The sequence below is a fragment of the Schistocerca americana genome, chromosome 10 (genome assembly GCF_021461395.2).
Source record: "Schistocerca americana isolate TAMUIC-IGC-003095 chromosome 10, iqSchAmer2.1, whole genome shotgun sequence".
Lineage (NCBI taxonomy): Eukaryota > Metazoa > Arthropoda > Insecta > Orthoptera > Acrididae > Schistocerca > Schistocerca americana.
In genome coordinates this window covers 60,445,119-60,468,232 of record NC_060128.1, presented here as the reverse complement: position 1 = coordinate 60,468,232, position 23,114 = coordinate 60,445,119, and the positions used below count along the sequence as shown (strand labels likewise).

The following is a 23,114-nucleotide window of genomic DNA, read 5'->3' as shown; positions in this document are numbered from 1 at the left end:
GAACAGTGGAAAAACGTTGTGTGGCGTCACGAATCACGATACACAATGTGGCGATCCGATGGCAGGGGTGTGGGTATGGCGAACGCCCGGTGAACGTCGTCTGCCAGCGTGTGTAGTGCCAACAGTAAAATTCGGAGGTGGTGGTGTTATGGTGTGGTCGTGTTTTTCAAAGCACAGTCCAAATTGATGTTTTAACCACATTCTTGGTTCCCACTGTTGAAGAGCAATTCGCGGACGGCGATTGCATCTTTCGACACGATCGAGCACCTGGTCATAATGCACGGCCTGTGGCGGAGTGCTTACATGACAACAACATCCCTGTAATGGACTGGCCTGCACAGAGTCCTGACGTGAATCCTAGAGAACACCTTTGGGATGTTTTGGAACACCGAGTTCGTGCCAGGCCTTCCGACCGACATCGATACCTCTCCTCAGTGCAGCACTCCGTGAAGAATGGGCTGCCATTCCCCAGAAACCCTCCAGCACGGAACGTATGCCTGCTGTAACTAATGTAAATAAAAAGTACAGAGTAAAGTGATTTTATTTCTTTTATCTCCTTAAGCTCGTTTCTCCGACTGCAGGTTTCCTACCTGAAATTGTGCAGTGGAGCATCCTCTATGTCCTGTTAAATTTTTGCATGCTCTTACCGAAACACCCTTTATGTGTGTGGAGTATAAGTAACACACACTTTGGCAGGCGAAAGGCTAGGTTTTAGTAAAACAGATTAAGCTGAACCAGTGGGTAAATGCAGACGCGTTGAAGCAGCTGTCAGGGCGTGAAATTATGGACATAACTCGAGGGAGAAGTAACTGACTCAGAAGTAGCTTCGAGTCAGCCGCCTTGTTGTTCACGCTGTACATCAGTGACCCTTTGGAGAATATTAATAATAGCCTCAAACTCGTCTATCGGCTTGGTTTATATAAGTTCGTAGCGTTTTTTCATAAGTTTAATAAGCACAACAGGTACACATAACAGAGACTTTAGCCGTCAATAATTTATTCTTCTCCACTATTTACAGCAGTCTTCCAACGCTGTGGTAACTTTTCAATTCCACGTGGTTTTGAGGCGAGGAACTGGTCGAGCCGTGTTTGGAGTGCATTTTCTTGTGGAAACGGAGTTGCTTGATGGTTGTTCGATGAAGAGCGGAAACGTGAAAATCTGAGGGTGGAAGATCGGGTGAATAAAACGGGTCGGGATGACTTTCTAACCCAACTCGTGTACAGAGATTTTTGTCAGTGTAGCAGAATGTGGGCGGATGTTATCGTGGAATAACATCATTTGACGCAGTCTCCCTCGTTGTTGGTCTTGGATTGCGTCTGCAAGACTTCTCAGTTGTTGACAATAAATGTCAGCGGGATTTGTGTGTGTGTGAAATCTTATGGGACTTAACTGCTAAGGTCATCAGTCCCTAAGCTTACGCACTACTTAACCTAAATTATCCTAAGGACAAAAACACACACCCATGCCCGAGGGAGGAGTCGAACCTCCGCCGGGACCAGCCGCACAGTCCATGACTGATGTGCCTTAGGCTGCTCGGCTAATTCAGCGGTGATGGTTGCACGTGGGGGGAAGCAGTTGGCAGTACGCTTCGACCATAAATATAATAGACTGGCCCTGACGTCATTTTCGTGGCTCCAACATCTCTGGGCTAAAGTCACGTGAATGTTGGCAAAACATGCTTGTTTCGTGTTGCGCTTATGGCTGTACTCAGCGTTTTGTCGGGGGAAATGACATTACATTTCACGTGTGTTTCTATGATAATGCAGATGCGTTTATTGAAATCTGCTGAAGTGACTTTTATATGTTTTTTGCACTTGAAATAGAGTATCACGTAAATTGAAGTGTTGAAAGTGATGCCTGTAAAGTCAGACTCATATTAAATTTTGGAAAGTATCTGTGATAATTCGGTTACAGAAGTAAGTATAAGTGTTTCTCGTTCCTACTCAGAGGTTCCCTTAGGATGAAAACCGAAGACAGCTTTGGATACAGGCCCTGAAACGGAAAAACTTTAAGTCATCTGCACATACGCGCCTTTTTGTATATACAAGTGAGATTATAATAAGGTAAGAGCACCTATAGTCGACACATGAAGAGCATTTTTTTTCTGCCTTGTAATACTATTAAATAAATGTAGGTTCCAAAATTATTTTCTAAAACATCAGAGTCTCACCTTTCATATAAAATATCATTTTTTTTTAAACTGATAGTTTAAACTTTTGTAAAAATAGTAGGAACTGAACCTTTGAAGTGCACCTAAAATTGACACTCTAAAATGGACCTACTCCTAAAGTCGACAATTTTGGGACCTATAGTTGACATAATTCCCATATTACATTTTCTTTTATAAGTGACTAGAGCTCAAAACGCGGCGAATCCAATATTTAAAGTTTTGACACGAGGTCACTCTTACTGTTTAAAAGAATTTTAACGACATTTTACTTTAACTGATAGTTTATAGTAATTTAGTCCCGCTGCCCACCAGAGGGGCGGGCGTTCGATATATTTTTTTGATTTTATAAATGGTACTGTGAACAAATCAAGGTCAAATGTAGTTCTGACATAATTTTTCGCAAACAAAAAAGTAATTTTTGTTGGAAGCGTTTGGCAGTCAATTGAGAAATGTGGGTAAAATACGATACAAACACAGGATGGCAGACCGCTCATTTGAAATCCCGCCACGTTTTGCCAACAGTCACGTGGTTTATGTTGGAGCCACACCAGCCCTATAGCTTCTGCACAGCAAGGCCAGTCTACTAGTATCTATGGTCGAAGGCAGTACGCTACACCGTCGCTTTTGCACCAGATGCATAAAATTATCTTTTGTGGATACATGCAGCTATTTGTACAGGGAGTGGCCGCTTTCTTCGGGCGCAAGCATTCCTTTCTTGTCCTTATGTTAGCATAAAGGCACCATTTCTCGTCACCAATAAAGATACTGGGTAGGAATGATTCGTTTTGATCACGAGCCAGCAGAGAAAGCAGAGGTGCACCTACAGCCACCAGCTGTCATTTTGGCGTAGAGCATGTGCTATCCAGACACCAGATTTCCGAATCTTCCCCATTGCATGCAAATTTCGCACGATGGTTGTTGATCACAATTGATCACATTTGCCACTTCTCGTGTACATTTAAGTGGACCACCGTGGATAATGCGTTTTAACGATCTACATCAAACCCCGAAGGCCTTTCTGAAAGCCGAGTCACTAATGCCCAAACGATCCTCCTTAAGTGGGGTAGGACGTCAAACGGGACGACTTGGAGCAGGAGAGGCACCACAGGACATTTTAATTTCCACTGTCTATACTATTACAAGTAATTTCATAAAACTTTGAAAGCATGATCAGGAAGGATTCAGAATTCACACTCACAGCAGTGGAAGTTCGAAAACATAACGAACTAATCTTTTTTACATGTGAAATTTCGTCATTTTTTTCACTTACTAATGGCATCATTTGTTGCTATAGGTACACTTTTCTTCAATTTTCCAAATCTATTAAAAACTGTGGTAAAAATTGAGGTAATTAACTACAAAATTTGTGTTTTTTCTAAACATGAAGTTTAAAATACAACAGATCATTCGTTTTTTCATAAATTAAATAAATTCTAGAGTTTCATACACCTGTAAGTATGGTATGTATGCTGTGCAAAAGTCATCGAAGAATCTCTCTAACTTATGAAGAAAAGTGTACCTATAGCAACAAATGCAGCCATTAGTAAGTGAAAACTGATGAAATTTCACACGTAAAAAAAAAATATTTTGTTATGTTTTCGAACTTCCACTGCAATGAGTGTGAATCCTGAATCCTTCCTGGTGATGCTGACAAAGTTTTAAGAATATATTTGTAAAAGTATAGACACTGGAATTTAAAATGTCCTGTGATGCCTCTCCTGCTCCAAGTCGGCCCGGAAGATTAAAACTCTGTGACGGACCGAGACTCGAACTCGGGACCTTTGCCTTTCGCGGGCAAGTGCTCTACCAACTGAGCTACCCAAGCACGACTCACGCCCCGTCCTCACAGCTTTATTTCTGCCAGTACCTCGTCTCCTACCTTCCAAACTTCACAGAAGCTCTCCTGCGAAACTTGCAGAACTAGCATTCCTGAAAGAAAGGATATTGCAGAGACATGGCTTAGCCACAGCCTGAGAGACGTTTCCAGAATGAGATTTTCACTTTGCAAGAGAGCTTCTGTGAAGTTTGGAAGGTAGGAGACGAGGTACTGGCTGAGGCAAAGCTGTGAGGACGGGGCGTGAGTCGTGCTTGGGTAGCTCAGATACAGCCGGCACGGTATCTCAGCGTGTTCGGTCAGAGGTTTAGTTACACTCTTTAATGAAAAAACTGAGTGAACGAATCAACGAACAACCTGAACGTTTGCCATGAGACGTCCGCCCCGAACATATACAACGAAGAATATAAAACAAAATGAGATCAACAAAAACAAAAGAAAAAAGATGGTAGAGCACTTGCCCACGAAAGGCAAAGGCCCCGAGTTCGAATCTCGGTCCGGCACACAGGTTTAATCTGTCAGGAAGTTTCACATCGGCGCACACTCCGCTACAGAGTGAAAATCTCATTCTGGATCCTCCTTAAAACTTTAAAACATTCCTTTTTTTGTCGGGTACTGCCCATTGGCGTTATCCCCATACACGGATCAAATGCATCCGCTGCTGTCGCCCCATTACTGAACTCAAACAAAAGAATATGTCGGAAACGTTCCGATTTCTCCACTTTGCACTCCATTTTCTAGCTTCCACTGCTCCACTCACTACCTCCAAATGACAAAATGACAACATGTAAACTCAGATAACAACAGTGAACAACAAATAAAAATGACAGTCGATAAATAAACCCACAGCATTCAGAATACTAACATGCAAAACAAAAACGGTACGAACTTATGCACTAAGCCAATGTAATGAAGTAGAAACTGAATTAAGCTGCACAAATATTCAGTCAGATCTTGTTAAGATTTCTAAATGGTGCAAGGATTGGCAAAAAAGCTTTAAATGTTCAAGAGTGTAAAATCGTGCACTTCACAAAAGGGGGAAAAAAAGGGCAATAGCAGATGATTATAATATCAGTGAGTCACAGTTTGAATCGGCAGCATATGACTATAATATCAATAAGTCACAGTCTGAATCGGTAGCATATGGCTTTAATATCAGTAAGTCACAGTTTGAATAGGTAGCTTAGGAATATAATATTAGTAAGTCACAGTTTGAATCAGTAGCATAGGACTATGATATTAGTAAGTCACAGTTTAAATCGGTAGCGTATAGCTATAATATCAGTAAGTCACCATTTGAATCGGTAACATATGGCTATAATATCACTAAGTCACAGTTTGAATCGGAAGTATATGACTACAATATCAGTAAGTTTCAGTTTGAATCGGTAGACACATACAGATATCTGACTGTAACACTCTGTAGGGATTTGAAACGGAATGATTACATAGGATGAGTCATAGTAAAGCAGGTGGTAGACTTCGGTGTGTTGGTAGAATACTGGGGAAGTGCAATCAGTCTACAAAGGAGATTGTTTACAAGCCGCTCATACGACCCATTCGCGAATACTGCTGAAATATGTGGAACCCGTACCAGATGGAAATAACAGGGGATATTGAATTTATACAGAGAAGGGCAGCGCGAATGGTCACAGCTTTGTTTGATCCGGGAGAGTGTCACAGAGATAGTTAAAGAACTCAACTGGAAGACTCCTGAAGACAGACATAAACAATCCCAATAATGCCTATTTACAAAGTTTCAAGAAGCGGGGCCGGCCGTTGTGGCCGAGCGGTTCTAGGCGCTTCAGTCCGGAACCTCGCTGCTGCTACGGTCGTTGGTTCGAATCCTGCCTCGGGCATGGATGTGTGTGATGTCCTTAGGTTAGTTAGGTTTAAGTAGTTCTGAGTTCTAGGGGACTGATGACCTCAGATGTTAAGTCCCGTAGTGGTTAGAGCCATTTGAACCATTTTTTCAAGAAGCGGCGTCAAATGATGACTCTAGGAATATACACAGGGATCGTGAGGGCAAGATTAGATTAATTACTTCACACACAGAGGCATTTAAACAACCATTCTTCCTGCGCTGGGTACGTGAATGGGAGGCAAGGAATCCTTGATAATTGGTATAGTGGGATGTACTCTCAGCCATGCTCTCCACAGTGGTTTGCATAGTGTAGATGCAAGCGTGACATTAGCTCGTGCAGCTGCCGCGCGACACAGATTTCGTTCAGAAAAAAAGGGGCAACCACTCCCAATGGAGACAGACAGACAGACAGACTGACTGAGTGATGCTAATTTCTGAACAGCTCTGTCAGTATTTTTTTTTTTTTCTGCCGCCGACCTTCCCGCCAGCTGGAACGGGAACGAAAGCGACTCTGCGAAGGCCACTTCCGCAAACAAAGGAAGCTGCAGCGGCGTGAGTCTGCGCTTTTTTCGGGGTAGCATTCACCGCAACCGGGCTTCGATGTCAGGGTCCGCTGGGGACGCGTCCGAGCGAATCGTCAGCTGTGGGGCTGGCGCCGTGGTTGCCCACGGCTGTGTCTGACCGCCGCACAATGGAGTAATTTGTACCGACATCCTGGCCGACATTGCAATCATTAAAGTTTGCACAACGACTGCAGCAACTATACACTGATCAGCCAGGACAAAATGGCCACCGACCTACTATCGATATAACCCCGTCCAGGCGATAGTAGCGTCACCTAGTCAGACACACGCACGGTAAATGTTTGCGTTTTCTCTGTGAGGTACTGGATGGATTAAACAAAAGGTTTCGAACGCTGGGCATATTTTTTGATTAAACTAAGGCGTTTGATTGTCGTCCGCAGCTTGTGGTCGTGCGGTAGCGTTCTCGCTTCCCACGCCCGGGTTCCCGGGTTCGATTCCCGGCGGGGTCAGGGATTTTCTCTGCCTCGTGATGATTGGGTGTTGTGTGCTGTCCTTAGGTTAGTTAGGTTTAAGTAGCTCTAAGTTCTAGGGGACTGATGACCATAGATGTTAAGTCCCATAGTGCTCAGAGCCATTTGAACCATCTTTTTTTGATTGTCTTTAAAGGCGAACACTTTAGGTTAGGCTTTACCGTGACTGTTATTGACATTAAATGAAACAACAAGTTTACTGTAACCAGTCACCATTTCATTTATTTCCACGATGCGTTTCAAAGGCTTAAACCTCCATCATCAGGTGGATTTATATTATTATTTATTGTTAGTAACAATATGATGGAGGTTTAAACCTTCGAAACGCGTCGTGGAAATAAATAAAACGGTGACTGGTAACAGTAAACTTATTGCTTCATTTAATATCATTTGACTGTGTTTATCACAAAATATTGGTCTAGAAGTTGAACCATTAGGGAATATGGGGAGTAGATCACAATTGGTTCACCTCTTACTTTAGCAACAGACAGGAAAAGATCATTATTCACAGTGTTGAGAATGGCTGTGATGTGGGGTCAGAGTGGAGTATGTTGAATTGGGGAGTGCCCCAGGGATCAGTGTTGGGGCCGCTCCTGCTCGTTATTTGTATAAATGATATTCCCTCTAGTAACATGGGTAATTCTAAAATATTTCTGTTTGCCGATGACACTAGCTTGGTAGTGAAGGATGTTGTGTGTAACATTGGCTCAATTTCAAATAATGCAATTCATGACATAAGTTCATAGTGTGTAAAAAATAAGCTAACGCTAAATCACAGTAAGACTCAGTTTTTACATTTTCTAACACACAATTCAACAAAACCCGACGTTTTAATTTCACAGAATGGGCATATTATTAGTGAAACTGAACAGTTCAAATTTCTAGGTGTTCAGATACTAGTAAACTGCTGTGGAAAGCCCACGTTTAGGATCATGTTCATCGACTTAATGCTGTCATTTTTACTAATGGAACGGTTCAAAATGGTTCAAATGGCTCTGAGTACTATGGGACTTAACATCTATGGTCATCAGTCCCCTACAACTTAGAACTACTTAAACCTAACTGACCCAAGGGCATCACACAACACCCAGGCATCAGGAGGCAGAGAAAATCCCTGACCCCGCTTGGAATTGAACCCGGGAACACGGGCGCGGGAAGCGAGAACGCTACTGCACGACCATGAGCTGCGGACAATGGAACGCTATCAGAAGTGAGTGATCGTTCGACACGAAAATTGGTTTACTTTGCTTATTTTCATTCGCTTATGCCGTATGGTATTATATTTTGGGGTAACTCTTCCCATTCCAAAAGGATATTTTTGGCTCAGAAACATGCGGTTCGCGCAGTAAGTGGTGTAAGTTCGCGAACCTGTTGTCGACCCCTGGTTATTTTGACATTGGCGTCTCAATATATATATTCCTTGCTCTCATTTCTTGTTAACAATATTAGCTTATTCCCAAGAACAAGCAGCTTTCACTTAGTTAATACTTGGCGGAAATCAAACCTGCATTTGGATCGGACTTCCTTAACTCTTGTGCAGAAAGGTGTGCGGTATACTGCTGCATCCATTTTCAATAAGCTACCACTAGAATTCAAAAACCTTAGCAGTAATCCACGCGCTTTCAAATCGAAACTGAAGAGTTTCCTCGTGGGTCACTCCTATTTTGTCGAGGAGTTCCTTGAAAAATTAAGCTAATTCTTGTTGTATTGTTGATTGCATTTACTTAAATTTCTAGCTGGACTTTTTTCGGGTTCATAAACATTTTATTTTTATCTGTTACTACATTTATGTTGTAATTTCGTGTACTGACACGTCCCATGACCTTGGAGATTTGCTCCTCAATTTGGTCCTACAGAACTTGACGTGTAAATAAATAAATAATAAATATGGTATCAGAGAACATGCTGTCTGTTTTTAGAATTCTCCACAGTACTGCTTGAAGAAATTTTATTAATTTCAGTTACCTGTGCTTATTTTTTTGTCCTTTTTCTGAATCCTATCAGTAAAAAATCTTTCAGGTGAGATGGAGTTACTTTCCTCCTCAGGTGTGGGCAATCCTGTGGTGTATTCTCGGATGCTGATCTCTTCTTCCTCTGAACTGATGTCTTAATGAGTGGTGATGTCTTCTCCCACTTCTTTTGACAATATCTTAATGGTGCCTTTGATTTTGTCTTATTTCTATTCTGCAACAGTCTCTTTGAGGTTTCTATTGATAAATTCTCTTCAAAAGAGATATTTTTTCCAATTGCATCAGTTATGTGTACTAGTTCTTTTAGTTCCCTCAGCGAAAATGGATTGTGCAATCTTGGTTCTGTGTTCGCTAAACTTTGTTGACTAACTGGTTGAGTTTTTTCTTCATATATATTATTTGGTTCACTACACGACTTAACTTCTGAGGTCATCAGTCGCCTAGAACTTAGAACTAATTAAACCTAACTAACCTAAGGACAGCACACACATCCATGCCCGAGGCAGGATTCGAACCTGCGACCGTAGCGGTTGCTTGGCTCCAGACTGTAGTGCCTCGAACCGCACTGCCACTCCGGCCGGCTATATTATTATTTTTCTTTATATATATACTCATGATCATACATCTGTTGCCTTAACTTAATTAGACTAGGTGGAAGTTTCAATATAGTGTTACTTTGAATGTGGCTGTTTGTAAGTACCCTGGTTATTTATTCAAAAGGGCAGCAGTAATCAAAATGCTTCAAAACAGGTCCATAAATTTCATTCAGTTTGCTTTCTGACCATTTAGCTCGGTAAATGGCGTCCCACATCCCCTCTGATAGCTTAATTTTGAAAATGGTGATGTTGTGACAATGGTGCTCCACTAATGAAAAGCAACACTTCGGCAGTTAATATTGTCTTTTGCATTTCTATTGTTTATTGCCAAATCTATTTCGTTTCAGCTTGGTTTACTATATTTGTTAGACTCCATCAATTTAGTATGTCTGACAGCTTCACATAGATTATACTAGATGTTAGTCGCAATATTTAGGTCTCCAACTATACTATTGTCAGTTGGGCCATCTGACTAAATGCCCTGTTAAGTTTCTCAAGAGATTATAACAGATCAGCGTTTGCTGGGCAGTACAATCTAATAACTTTGTGTTTTGGTAATCTGCTAGAATTAGTGTTTACATGGTCTACAATGCTAGCCATATGTTCATTCTTTATCATATTGTTCAACAAATTCAATTCTTTCAAGTCTAAGATGTGTGCTAACAGGTATTGCCATCCACGCCTCTTTGTGTTGCTGCCTGCAGAAACTATCTGCTGATTTGGGATACGCTGTTTCATTGTCCTTCAGTCCTGTTATTACTATTGGATGTGAGGAATTGCTCATCCACAAATACTTGCAGCAATTTGAGCTTGTATCTAAGATACTGCACATTTAAGTGCCTTATTCTAAAGTGTATCTTTTGTTGCACAGATCACAACACTTTGGGATAAGGGATTTTAGATGAGTGAAATTCCTATACATGTATTTCACACTGCACTGCTGTGACGATTTTCACCACGTAAACAGCGTTCTTTCACAACCAGGCTGTCTACTTCACCACTTTCATGTTGCTTTTTGCACCTAAGAAACTGGCTGAGTATAATCTACCATGATTTGGTTTTACGCAGTTCATTACAAAAGTCTTGCTATCTGATTCACTAACTTGACCGTCCCATTTCTGTTTAAGTTATGTCCATGCCTGGTATGTTCTTGACACTTCATTTTGAAAATAAAATGACACAATTTCATAGAGTTTACTGGGCTCATATATATATAAAGATGATGAGACTTACCAAACAAAAGCGCTGGCAGGTCGATAGACACACAAACAAACACAAACATACACAGAAAATTCTAGCTTTCGCAACCAACGGCTGCTTGTATATATAATAGAGGGAAACATTCCACGTTGGAAAAATATATCTGAAAACAAAGATTTTGAGACTTACCAAACAAAAGTGCTGGCAGGTAGATAGACACACAAACATACACATACATACATGGATGGATATGTGTGTGTGCGAGTGTATACCTGTCCTTTTTTCCCCCTAAGGTAAGTCTTTCCGCTCCTGGGATTGGAATGACTCCTTACCCTCTCCCTTAAAACCCACATCCTTTCGTCTTTCCCTCTCCTTCCCTCTTTCCTGATAAAGCAACTGTTTGTTGCGAAAGCTTGAATTTTGTGTGTATGTTTGTGTTTGTTTGTGTGTCTATCAACATGCCAGCGCTTTCGTTTCGTAAGTTACATCATCTTTGTTTTTAGATATATTTTTCCCACGTGGAAAGCAGTGAGTGAAAATTTGTACCAAGGTCAGGAATTGAACCTGAGTCTCCTGCTTGCTAGGCGGGTCCATTAGCCACTAAGCCCCCCTGGCACAGCAGTTTGCACAACTGCACGGGTTCACCTCGTATGCCTCCTCCTCAATCCAAATTCTCACAGCCACCCCATTCTACTTTAAATTCTCTCTTACAAATGAACAGAATTGCAGAGGATCTCCATGTTCTGTTATAGTATCTCAGCATTAAACGTAAATGGGGGATCCAACGTGAAACCTAGGTGCAGGTACTTATGCACATGAAATGACACAATTTCAGAGACTTTACTGGTCTCGTAAAGATATGATTTTATGTATATAGATTCCCAGCCTTGGTACAAATTATGAGACCAGCGAAGTCTCTGAAACTGTGTCATTTCATTTGTGAAAGTACCTGCACCTGGGTTTCAGGCTGGATCTCCCATTTCTGTTGGATGCTGAGGTGCTATTTCAGAATATGGAGAGACTCAGCAATCCTGTTTATGAGTAAGGGGGAATTTAAAGGAGACTGAGGCAGCAATGAGGAGATCTGGGTTACTTTCCCAACCCTGGTACAAATTTTCACTCACTCCTTCACTCCATGTATATATAACATGCTTCACTTTGCTTATCTCTAACAGTGAACATGGTTTAATTCTCAACACAGTTTCTGAAGCTTGAAATTGTAGTGATAAATTCCTCTACTAACACATAACCATTGTGAAACATCATATCAAACTGATACATTTATTATGGTGACAGTCATGTTCTATAGTTTTCTCAGTAACTTCCTGTAATCTCTGAGCGCTGACTTGCCCTCATTCTTGTATAGCCCATTAGCACCCATTGTGATTACAACATGATGTCTTGTTTCAGATTATTTGTTTTGGTTGTTAGGTTTTCAAATACAGTAGTTAATGTAGCTCTGGATGTGACGTTCACCTGCTTTATTTCTTCATTGATAGCCCTCGCTGTTGACAAACTGCGTTTTTATGCTGGCTGAGAAATGATTTTTTTGGGGGGGGGGGGGGGGGGGTGGAAGTTCAATGCTGTCTGCTGTAAATGACGTAGCTGACAATGGCACAGTTGCATTTTACAGTTTTTTACTTTCACTGTTCACAACCCCCCCCCCCCCCCCCCCCAATATTACACAGTTAATTAGGCCAGTTCAATATTGGTTGACTTTTGATAAGCCTCATTAATAGTTTGCAGACAAGCTTCAGCACACTCCTACAATAATTTACCATTGAATATCTATGAGCTGTAAAAACATAACCACACAATTCTTGTGGAATAATACGGTATGTGTGGCACTATTGAACAGACATTGTCATTGTTTTAACACACGAGCTATTTGCGTTACACTTATCTCACGATTAAGTTGATGCATTGTTGTTGATCTAACCAATACAGGTTTCTCGTCTGAAAATCGACTGTAGACTGACTGTCCCAAGACCAAAAACTGGGCCTTTATATGTCCTCACAACAATAGGTACTGAAAGTATACATTGTTTTGATGTTTACTTTACAGAAATAAAAACATAACTCATTCAATTAACTCAATATATAGAAAAATTCCCTCTTTTTAACAGTTCCTTCTACTGCAATGGTTAGGCCGAATTATTTGTTTAAATAATGAAATTAACAGATACAGTCATACAAACAATACTTTTGACAAAACTGGAAATTACTTTGGAATTAATTAATGGCTGACTTTGCTAATATATTTTTGAATAGAGCCAAATAAATATTTTAAGACTCCTAGTGAGCCTTTTTTCAATGTTTATGATTATTACAGAACTTATATTTGTTTATAAGTCAACTATAGAATCTAAGTCACAGAACAATTACCGATTTCACCCTATAACGAAAGATATTAACTAGGAATAGTCAAAATAAATTAGGAAATTGATGACACACACAAAAGTAAACACAAAATTAGACCTGGTAGTATATTCATTAAGACTGAGGGCCAACCTTTTCTTTTGTGGAAATGCAGATTATACTCATGTACGGTAATGGTAATTATGCAAAAATGTAAATAAAATGAATTTAAGGAGGCAGATGGCAAAACTCGAGAGGAAGTAAAGAGATCCCAGCTTGCTTTTGAACCTTAATTTAGATATATGACTGAGTTTTATTATTTTTAACTTTAACTGTAACACAGTTGGAGAAAATTGAGATTAATGTTCCTGTATCTGAAAAACTACATGAAACTTTGTGAGCAGGTATATTATAAGTTACTACCACTACTGAAGCAAAACCATGGCAGTAGTTTGAATGGGCACAAAGTTAGATATTTCATGCATAAATATGTAATGTAAAAATTTGCATATTTTAATAAATTAATATCTGTAGTTCTTTTGCATTTCATTTCTTAATTCTGCTTCAGTCAATATAAATAACAAGGATATGTTACTGCTAAAAATTTAGTGTTAATTTTATTGATTCCAAAGATAAAGGTACATAAATTTTGCTTATTTAACTTTGGGAACATAGGACTTGCAAACTCCTCTTAAGTCTTTTCATTGTATCACACTTAAGTAAAACATGCATTTCTGCCTTCTTCCTAGACATCCAAGATATCCCTCTCCGTGGAATACAATGTGTGAAATGTTACGCTGCTTTGGTGTGCAGCTGATTTAACATGTGAAAGAGTATGAGCCTTCTCAGCAGCACAAGACGGCATACATATGGAAAGACAAACTTGTGTGTCATCTTCAGTTGGCTATAATGTTATACATTGTTTGTTTTATAGGAACAATGGTGTCAGTGGGTGTGTTCAGCCACGTAATGAAGATGGACGACGCCCTGGTGGGAGTCCTCTCGTGCACCAGCAAGATCATCTCAAGCTTCGTGTATGCCTTCAGTTACACGACATGGATGATCTACATGGGTAAGTAAACTCACTGTAGGAGGTGTGATCTAAAACTCAAGGGAAGTTTTGTTTTTCTTAGAGAACCCTTATTTATTCATCATAAACTTTACCACCTTCAGAGTAATCCCCCTCAGATACAATACATCTGAGCCAATGGTTTTTCCAATCTTGGAATCACTTCTGGAACTCACTCTTTGTTATGTTGTTTATTGCCTTAAACAATTCTGTTTTTGTCTCATTTATGGTGACAAAATGACATCCTTTTATGGCTCTCTTCAGATACGGTCCCAGAAAGAAGTCACAGGGGACATAAATGAGGCTCACCAGTGGTATTGTAGGATCTGTAGTAGAGATAGGAAAATACTGGAACAGGAAGGGAAAATTGCAGCTCTTCAAGCTGACCTAGACAAGGCAAGGGAGGATCTGGACAGGTTAAAGAGGGAGAAGAGTGAACAGAGGTGGGAAGTGGCAACACGTAATAGGGGGAACAGGCAAAGGAGAGCATCAGACAGCTTTGTCATAAATCTTGGAAATAGATTTGACCTGTTGCCTCAGTCAGAATCGGATGAGCCTCATGTAGCTGAAGCTGTAGAAAGGGCACAACAGGCTTTCATGAACTAGAGAAAGGTAGGGAAATTTGTAAAGAGAAAGAAAGTTCTGTTGTTAGGTAGTTCCCATGGTAGAGGTGTTGGCCAACTACTGCAGGAAAATCTAGGTCCAGAGTACCAGGTGACAAACTTTTTCAAGCCTAGTGCAGATCTGGGTCAGGTAACAGAGGATGTAGGTGCTTTATGCAAGGATTTCACAAAGGAGGATGCCGTGGTTATAGTGGGTGGTCCGGGAAATAGCATTGGCAGAGACTCTGAATATTCCATAGAGAGTGACCTGGTGAAGATAGCATCAGCAACGAAGCATACGAGTGTCGGATTTGTGTCCGTGTTGAGACGCCATGATCGGCCTCATTTGAACTCTTCCGTAGGGAGGGTGAACTTGGAGTTGGAGTGGCTTCTTAGGACGGATATAGGGACCCATATTGGTTTTATTCCTGTGGATGCTATCGATAGGTGGGACTACACTAGGCATGGCCTTCACCTCAATAGGAAAGGGAAGGGAAAACTGTCTGGGTTGATTGCAGAAAACTTAAGGGGGGGGGGGGGGGGGGGGGGACACTGGCACAAGTGGTAAAATGCCAGTGGTCACAGGTGTCAGAGGGATGCCTTTTTTAGGACAGGGAAGGGGGAAAGAAAACGAGTTTTAAGAGAGACTGGCAGACACACTCAGTTTGAGAAAACAGATGAACAGGAGTCAGATTTTATCATACAGCCTCAATTTGAACAGTGTTTAACAGAAAGTAATCAGAAACAGCCAGTTCATCTTCACCAAAGCAGTTACAATCCCATTAGTATGCAGTATCAGTTATCTTTATTACACCAGAACATTCCGGGACTTAGAAATAAAGTTGATGAACTACTCATTTGTATCGATGAAATGAATTCATCTAACCAAATTGACATAATCTGCCTCTCTGAACATCAGGTGACCACTGATAAAGATATGTTAGACATTTCAGGATTTAAGCTAGCTTCCTACTTCTGCAGAGTAGATATGGATGGAGGAGGAGTTGCCACATTTATCAAAAACTGCCATAAATTCAAAAACATTGACATTAATAAATTCTGTTTAGAGCAGCATCTAGAAGCATGTGCAACAGAAGTAGAGCTCCATAACAGATCCTATATAATAATGACTATTTACCGAGCACCTGCAGGAAATTATAATCTATTCTTAGATCATCTAGAAGCTCTTTTGGGTTATTTAACAGGAAGAAACAAAGAAATTTTGATTGCTGGTGGCTTTAATACAGATTTTCCAATACAATCTTCCAGTAAACATTCACTGCAGTTAGTAATGTTGTCTTTCAATCTAACTCACACTGTAAACTTTCCAACTAGGATCACTAAATCCTAAAGGACAGCCATTGATAACATTTTTATAGACAAATCAAAGGAAAAATTCATATCATAAAATCTGTTATAAATGGACTATCAGATCATGACATGCAGCTCCTTGTTTTTAGATGTAAATTCTAAGCAGATTATCAAGACTGCTAAATCTGAGTACAGGAGAGTAGTCAATCAACCAAAAATTGAGTGTTTTAGAAAACTGCTCAAAGATATGAACTGGAAAGATGTTTATAGTGCTCATGATATGAATGAAAAATATAACACATTCATGAACAATGTCAGTACCATGCTTTAAAACTGTTTTCCTCTAAAAGTTACTCAAATTAAACAGAAGTCTATAATAAAACCATGGATTACACAAGGAATAAAGGTTTCCTGTAAGACAAAAAGGAAACTATCTGTCGACCAAGAATAGCTCCAATGCTGATGATTTAACTAAATACAAGGAATACTGTAAAACATTAAAAAAAGTAATTCAGACGTCTAAACAAATGCACTACGAGAAGAAGATAGCAATGTCAGGGAACAAAATAAAAACAATATGGGATATAGTGAAAGAGCAGACTGGTAGAACCAGAAAGGAACAGGAGCAAATAGCACTAACGGTAGATGACACATTAGTAACTGATGGGCATAGTGTGGCAAATCTATTTAACAAGTACTTTATATCCGTTACTGATAGAATGGGACTTTCAGGATCAGTAAATAATGCCCTTGAATATCTGAAACTAGCCTTCACAAATAGCTTCAAGTACATAAATATATCACTCACTTCACCAAAAGAAATAACTTCCATAATAAAATCTTTAAAAACAAAGCATTCTAGTGGGTACGATGAAATATCAACAAAGTTAATTAAGGCATGTTCTTGTGAGTTTAGTAGAATTCTAAGTTACTTGTGTAACCAGTCAATTATAACTGGGACATTTCCTGACTGGCTAAAATATGCAGATGTTAAGCCTCTATTCAAGAAAGGGGATAAAGAGATACCATCAAACTACAGACCAATTTCACTTTTGCCAGTATTCTCAAAAATTTTAGAAAAAGTAATGTACAGGCAGCTGCTCAACCATCTGACCACAAATAACATATTATCAAGAACACAGTTTGGATTTCTGAAGGGTTCTGATATCGAGAAGGCTATTTACTCCTACAGTGAAAATGTACTTAATTCATTAAATAACAAATTACAAGCAGCAGGTATTTTCTGTGATTTGTCAAAGGCATTTGATTGTGTGAACCACAACATCCTTTTAAGTAAATTAGAATTCTATGGTGTCAGGGGCAGTGCTGCAAAATGGTTCAAGTCATACCCCACTAACAGGAAACAAAGGGTGTCAGTGCAAGGGACTAGTGAATTGAGTCATCAGTCATCATCAGAATGGGAAGAAATTACATGTGGTGTCCCACAGCGATCTATCTTAGGGCCATTGCTTTTTCTTGTGTACATTAATGATCTCTCATCAGTTACACTGCCAGAAGCAGAGTTTGTTTTGTTTGCAGATGACACAAGTATTGCAATAAATAGTATGTCAAGTGTAGTTCTAGAAATATCTGCTAATGATACTTTCATGGATATTAATAAATGGTTTAAAGCCAACTCACTGACATTAAACTTTGAAAAGACTCACTATATGCAATTCAGAACCTGTAAGATGTTTCCACCCAGCATATGCATAAAATACGAAGAAGAGCAGATAGAAGAGGTTGACAGTCTTAAATTCCTGGGATTACAACTTGATAATAAATTCAGTTGGGAAGAGCACACAACTGCAGAAACGCCTTAACAAATCTGCATTTGCAATTCGAGTGTTAGCAGACATAGGCGACATAAAAATGAAAAAGCTTGCATACTTTGCCTACTTTCATTCCATAATGTCATATGGTATAATATTTTGGGGTAGCTCTTCAAGTCAAACAAAAGTTTTCAGAGTCCAAAAGCGTGTAATACATATTATTTGTGGAGTAAATTCACGGACGTCCTGTAGAAACCTCTTCAAAGAACTGGGTATACTAACTACAGCCTCTCAGTATATTTACTCATTAACGAAATTTGTCCTAAATAATATATCTCTTTTTCCAACAAACAGCTTAGTTCATACATACAATACCAGGAACAAAAATGATCTGCACAAGGACTTAAAAGCACTTACTTTAGTTCAAAAAGGGGTCCACTACTCAGGCGCACTCATCTTCAATAATTTGCCAGTAAACATAAAAAATTTAGTTACAAATAAAGGTCAGTTTAAAATGAGCCTGAAAGACTTACTAGTGGCCAACTCCTTCTACTCCATTGACGAATTTTTTAATAGAAACAAATGATGTATTGTATATATTCATACTATTAGTATTGTTATTTCAGCTTTAAAAAAAATAAAAAAATAAATAAAAATTGACATGTTCCACATCCACGAGGATCTCCTCAGCAAGGATCTATGGAACGAAAACTAATCTAATCTAATCTAATCGAGGGGGCCATGCCCAGCAAACATGGTAGTGGAGGCAACAGCATAGTGTTGCTTTTGCAAAAAAAAACCATGATCAACCATTGAAGTGTGAGTGCGAGCATTATCATGATATAATTTCTGTGAGTGGTTTTGCCACAAATCTGGTTGTTTTATTCAGACTGCTTCACACAAATGGCACATAACTTGCAGACAGTATTCCTTAATCACCATATGAACATAACTCCTGATGCACTATCCCATTGTACTTGAAGAAAATAGTGACAAGACCCTTCACATGTGATTGAACTTTTCGAATTTTTTTCAGTCTCTGCTCTTCAGGCGTTTTCCATTGTGAAAACAGGGCCTCGATTTCAATGTCATAGCCATATACCCACTTTTTGTCACCTACTATAGTCATCTGTAGAAGTTCTTAATCTTTGCTGACTTCATTCAAGAACACCTGAGAGACGTCTATATGACATTCTTTTTGGTTGAAATTTGACAATTTTGGAACAGACTGGGTTGCTGCATGTTTTGTGCCCAAAACCTACAAAAAAAAATAAAAATAAAAATAAATTGCTTCGCATGAGGCAGAGTATATGCAAACTTCATCAGCAACCTTCCTTTGGAGATTTGGCCATTTTCCACAACCATTTTCTTTACTGCTTCCAGACTGACTTCAGTAATTGATGTACTAGGACAATCATCTTGGGATCACTTACTCTTATAGATTCACCAAAAGCCACAGTCAACATTTCAAATGTGGTGCTGCACTTTACTCCAAAGTGTTGTGATTTATGAAATAAAAGATACACCTTAGAATAAAGCCCCTAAATGTGCAGTATCTTAGATACAAGCTCAGATTGCTGCAATTATTTGTGCATAAGCAAGTCATCACATCTACTAGTAATAACAGGACTTAAAAGACAGTGAAACAGCGTATCACAAATCAGCAGAAGTTATTGCAGGCAGCAACACAAAGAGGAGAGCGTGGCAATACTTGTCAGTGCACATCTTAGATTTGAAAGAATTGCATTTTCTGAACAATATGCTAAAGAAGGAAGAATTGAAATGACTAGCACTGTAGTCCACATAAATTATTATTCAAGCGGGCTAAACATGAAGTTATTAGAATATACTGGCCACCAAATGCTGATCTGTTATACAGTTTTGAGAGAATTAACAAGAAATTTACTTCAAATTCTTTGATCCATCATTTTGGAAAGTAATAATTCACCAAGCCCTCAAAAGCATGTATAAAGCCCATGAAATTAAAAAATTCCCGTTACTTTTTGATTACATCTCACATACCATCCATACACAATACAAAATGAAACTGCTCACATTACTAAATAACTGATCATTTTGGCATGTCAGTCCATTACTGTCTATGAAGCTTGAACTATTCCCCCAAATTGTGATATGATTCATGAAAACCACCCAGCCCACTGTCAGAGAACAGTAATTATTGTCATTCACTCTGCCCCAAAGTGTTACATACTGAACAGCTGGTCTGTACTTCAAACAAGGCACTGCACCACTCTATCATCCTCCAGTTGTGTTAGAATGGTTTGAATACCACTCCATGACCATGACAGAACCCAGGTCCTCCTCCATCCTATTGAGACAACACCGAATAAGGTTAGTGCACTTTGGTATCAGATCCAATCACTTTCCATAAGTTACAGCAACAGTAGATAGGTCATGCATGAAAAAGGCTTCCCCAGACCTTCAGCAACTCCTGAAGTCACGACAGTCCCTATCGCTACCAGTATCAGAGTGAGGAAAAGCTACTACACATTACTAAGTTAGTAAAAGAAATTGCATGGCATTGTTGCCTGAGAAATCCTGAGAGGTAGATTCATTTCATATTTATTCCTCCATGTACAACTGTCCTTTTCCTCGTACTATGTGATAATTGTGTCTTGAGAGTAGCTGACAGAAATGATTGTGTATAGGCCTAGTGGGCTCACATATTTGTGTTACATGATTATGAGAGAAGGGAGAGGGCAAAACCCAGTGCTGACATAAAGACTTCACCTCTCAAATAACACCAGAAGGGACATGAAGTTTGAAGTTCCCATCTGACAGACAATACCATTCAATACATATATCTTGTAAGGAACTTACTAGCACTACTAAAACCTGGATAACAGGTATTAACTTTGTCTTTGATGCCATCTACAAGATATTTCAGGAATACTCTTACAAACTTTGACATAATATATCTCAACAAAAAACTGTTTTATAAATGTATGTTCATAAATTCTCCATTATTAAAATTTACAGTGAGTAAGTTAAAGAGAAAATTCAACAAATAATGTCTGTGATCATTAATTAAAATTCATTTTTTGATAGAAGTCAGTCTGCGGATATATTCATTGTGGATTTGGTAGTAATACCTATTGTTGTTCTTGTCACAGTATTGATTTGCTTGTTAAGTATTGTCTTGAACCAAGGCAAAACAGTTATTATGTAAGCAAAAAAATGTGATTTTTATGTAACACTACACAAGTGTTAATGGACTTAAGGCTGTCTTAAATGTGTTTCCAAACAGAATACATCTAAATAAACCAACATTTGCTGCTGTTTATTGTCACATTATTGAAATTTAATAAATTGTACGTACCGCAAGTGGCAGATCAGGTTAGATGAGGATTTACTCATACACCTAACCACAAAGAATGCATTCTGCAGGCTGAATTATCCAGGTATCAAAGTACAGTGTATCACCTTATGATGTAATACATCATGTAGGATCACATAGAGTGGACTTCATGGGCAGTTGATGTATCTGTACTATCTTGTGTGTAGAGTGTTTTCTACACCAATAATCAGCCACGAGAAAATTTTTGCCAGTGCTTTGTTCTACCAACAGCCAACCAAAAAAAATGGTTCTAATGGTTCTGAGCACAATGGGATTTAACTGCTGAGGTCATCAGTCCCCTAGAACTTAAAACTACTTAAACCTAACTAACCTAAGGACATCACACACATTTATGCCTGAGGCAGGATTCGAACCTGCGACCGTAAGGGTCACGCAGCTCCAGTCTGTAGCGCCTAGAACAGCCAATCAATTATATCTTCAGGCTCATTTACACATGAGCCAACATGTGGAAGAAACTATTTTTATGGACAAATCAAAATGATCGTGATAAAATTTAAGCTAGACTCCAACAGTTCATCAATGTGTTTGGATAGTAATCATATGACAGCACGCAAACCAATTCCAAGATAAAAGAAACATCATAATTTACTGCTAATGGCATAACAAACAATCTTTAAAATATCTAAAATTAATTTTCACTCTGCAGCAGAATGTGTGCCGATATGGAACTTCCTGGCAGATTAAAACTGTGCACTGGCCCAGGATGCAAATCCAGGACCTTTGCATTTCAAGAACAAGTGATGTGTATGAGCTACACAAGCACAACTCACAATCTGTCCTCAATGATTTCTTTGAGGAAGAAAGGCAAAGGTCGTGGGTTCAAGTCCCAGTCTGGCACACAGTTTTAATCTGCCAGAAAGTTTCATATTAGTGCACACTCTACTGCAGAGTTCATTCTTGAGAGAATCCCCAGGCTGTAGCTAAGTAATGTCTCCACAGTATCCTTTCATCCAGGCATTTCAGTCCTGCAAGTTTTGCAGGAAAACGTCTGTGAAATTTCAAAGGTAGGAGATGAGGTGCCGGAGGAAGTAAAGCTGTGAGGACAGGGCGTGAGTCATGCTCAGGTAGCTCAGTTGGTAGAGCACTTGCTTGTAAAATGCAGAAGTCCTGAGATCTACTTTTGGTCCAGTACACAGTTTTAATCTGCCAGGAAGTTTTAACCATAAAATAAATAAGTACATAGGCTCTCACAGCTGTTATCAGTTATGTCATTAGTAACTGGGTAGTGATGCCGCATCATTCTTGCAGACCCTTCTAATCTAACAGTTCAGCCTTCTTTTTCATCCCTTCTTCAGGTAACTGGCATGCACCTAAATGATGATGTGACTGAGAAGACAGTTGCATTTCTGATCAGTTTTATCAAAGCACTACCTGTAGTTTAGTGCATCACAGACAATCATTTCCATAAATCCATGCAGTTTCTTCAATGAATATAAAGTCTGTGTTCCAGAATCCAGCAGCAGTAAGTGCCTACTGCTGCCCCATTCCTTCCTGCCATGTGGATGCCTTAAGAGTCAACTCTAAAAGCCTATATAACCTGCATGGAGCTGGAGAAGTTGCCATAAAGTGACCCAAGTCTCTGTAAGAGTACTTCCTATCTCAGTGATTTACAGTGTGTGCTCTTCCAATGCATTTTTAGAGTAAATTATCCAGGAAAAACAGAGATGGAGAATAAATACAGTTACAGTTGAAACTGCACCCCCCCCCCTCCCCCCCCCCCCCCCCAAAAAAAAAACTGCATCTTGGACAAAGTCATGGACTGCTGTCCATGTAAACCTTGCTGTTTTTTAGGCTTCCAGTTTTTTTATGCATTTTCTGTTTTTCATTAAGAAAACTAACCAAGATACTAATCTTTCATGAAATCCTGAAATTACTTTTCCTCACCTGTATGACTCCAGCTTCTTTTGACTGCTTAGTTTTTTCTTTACATTTTTA

The 23,114-nt window shown here is 39.4% G+C and overlaps 1 protein-coding gene across 1 annotated transcript in view; it reads left to right on the top strand.

The window, feature by feature from the left end:
* Positions 1–23,114, top strand: part of LOC124552637 (solute carrier family 46 member 3-like) — a 362,034-nt gene that overhangs the window by 315,875 nt on the left and 23,045 nt on the right. Inside the window, exon 5 of the mRNA XM_047126966.1 lies at positions 13,981–14,118. Coding sequence (XP_046982922.1) covers positions 13,981–14,118 — 138 coding nt within the window. The remainder of the gene's footprint in view (positions 1–13,980; positions 14,119–23,114) is intronic.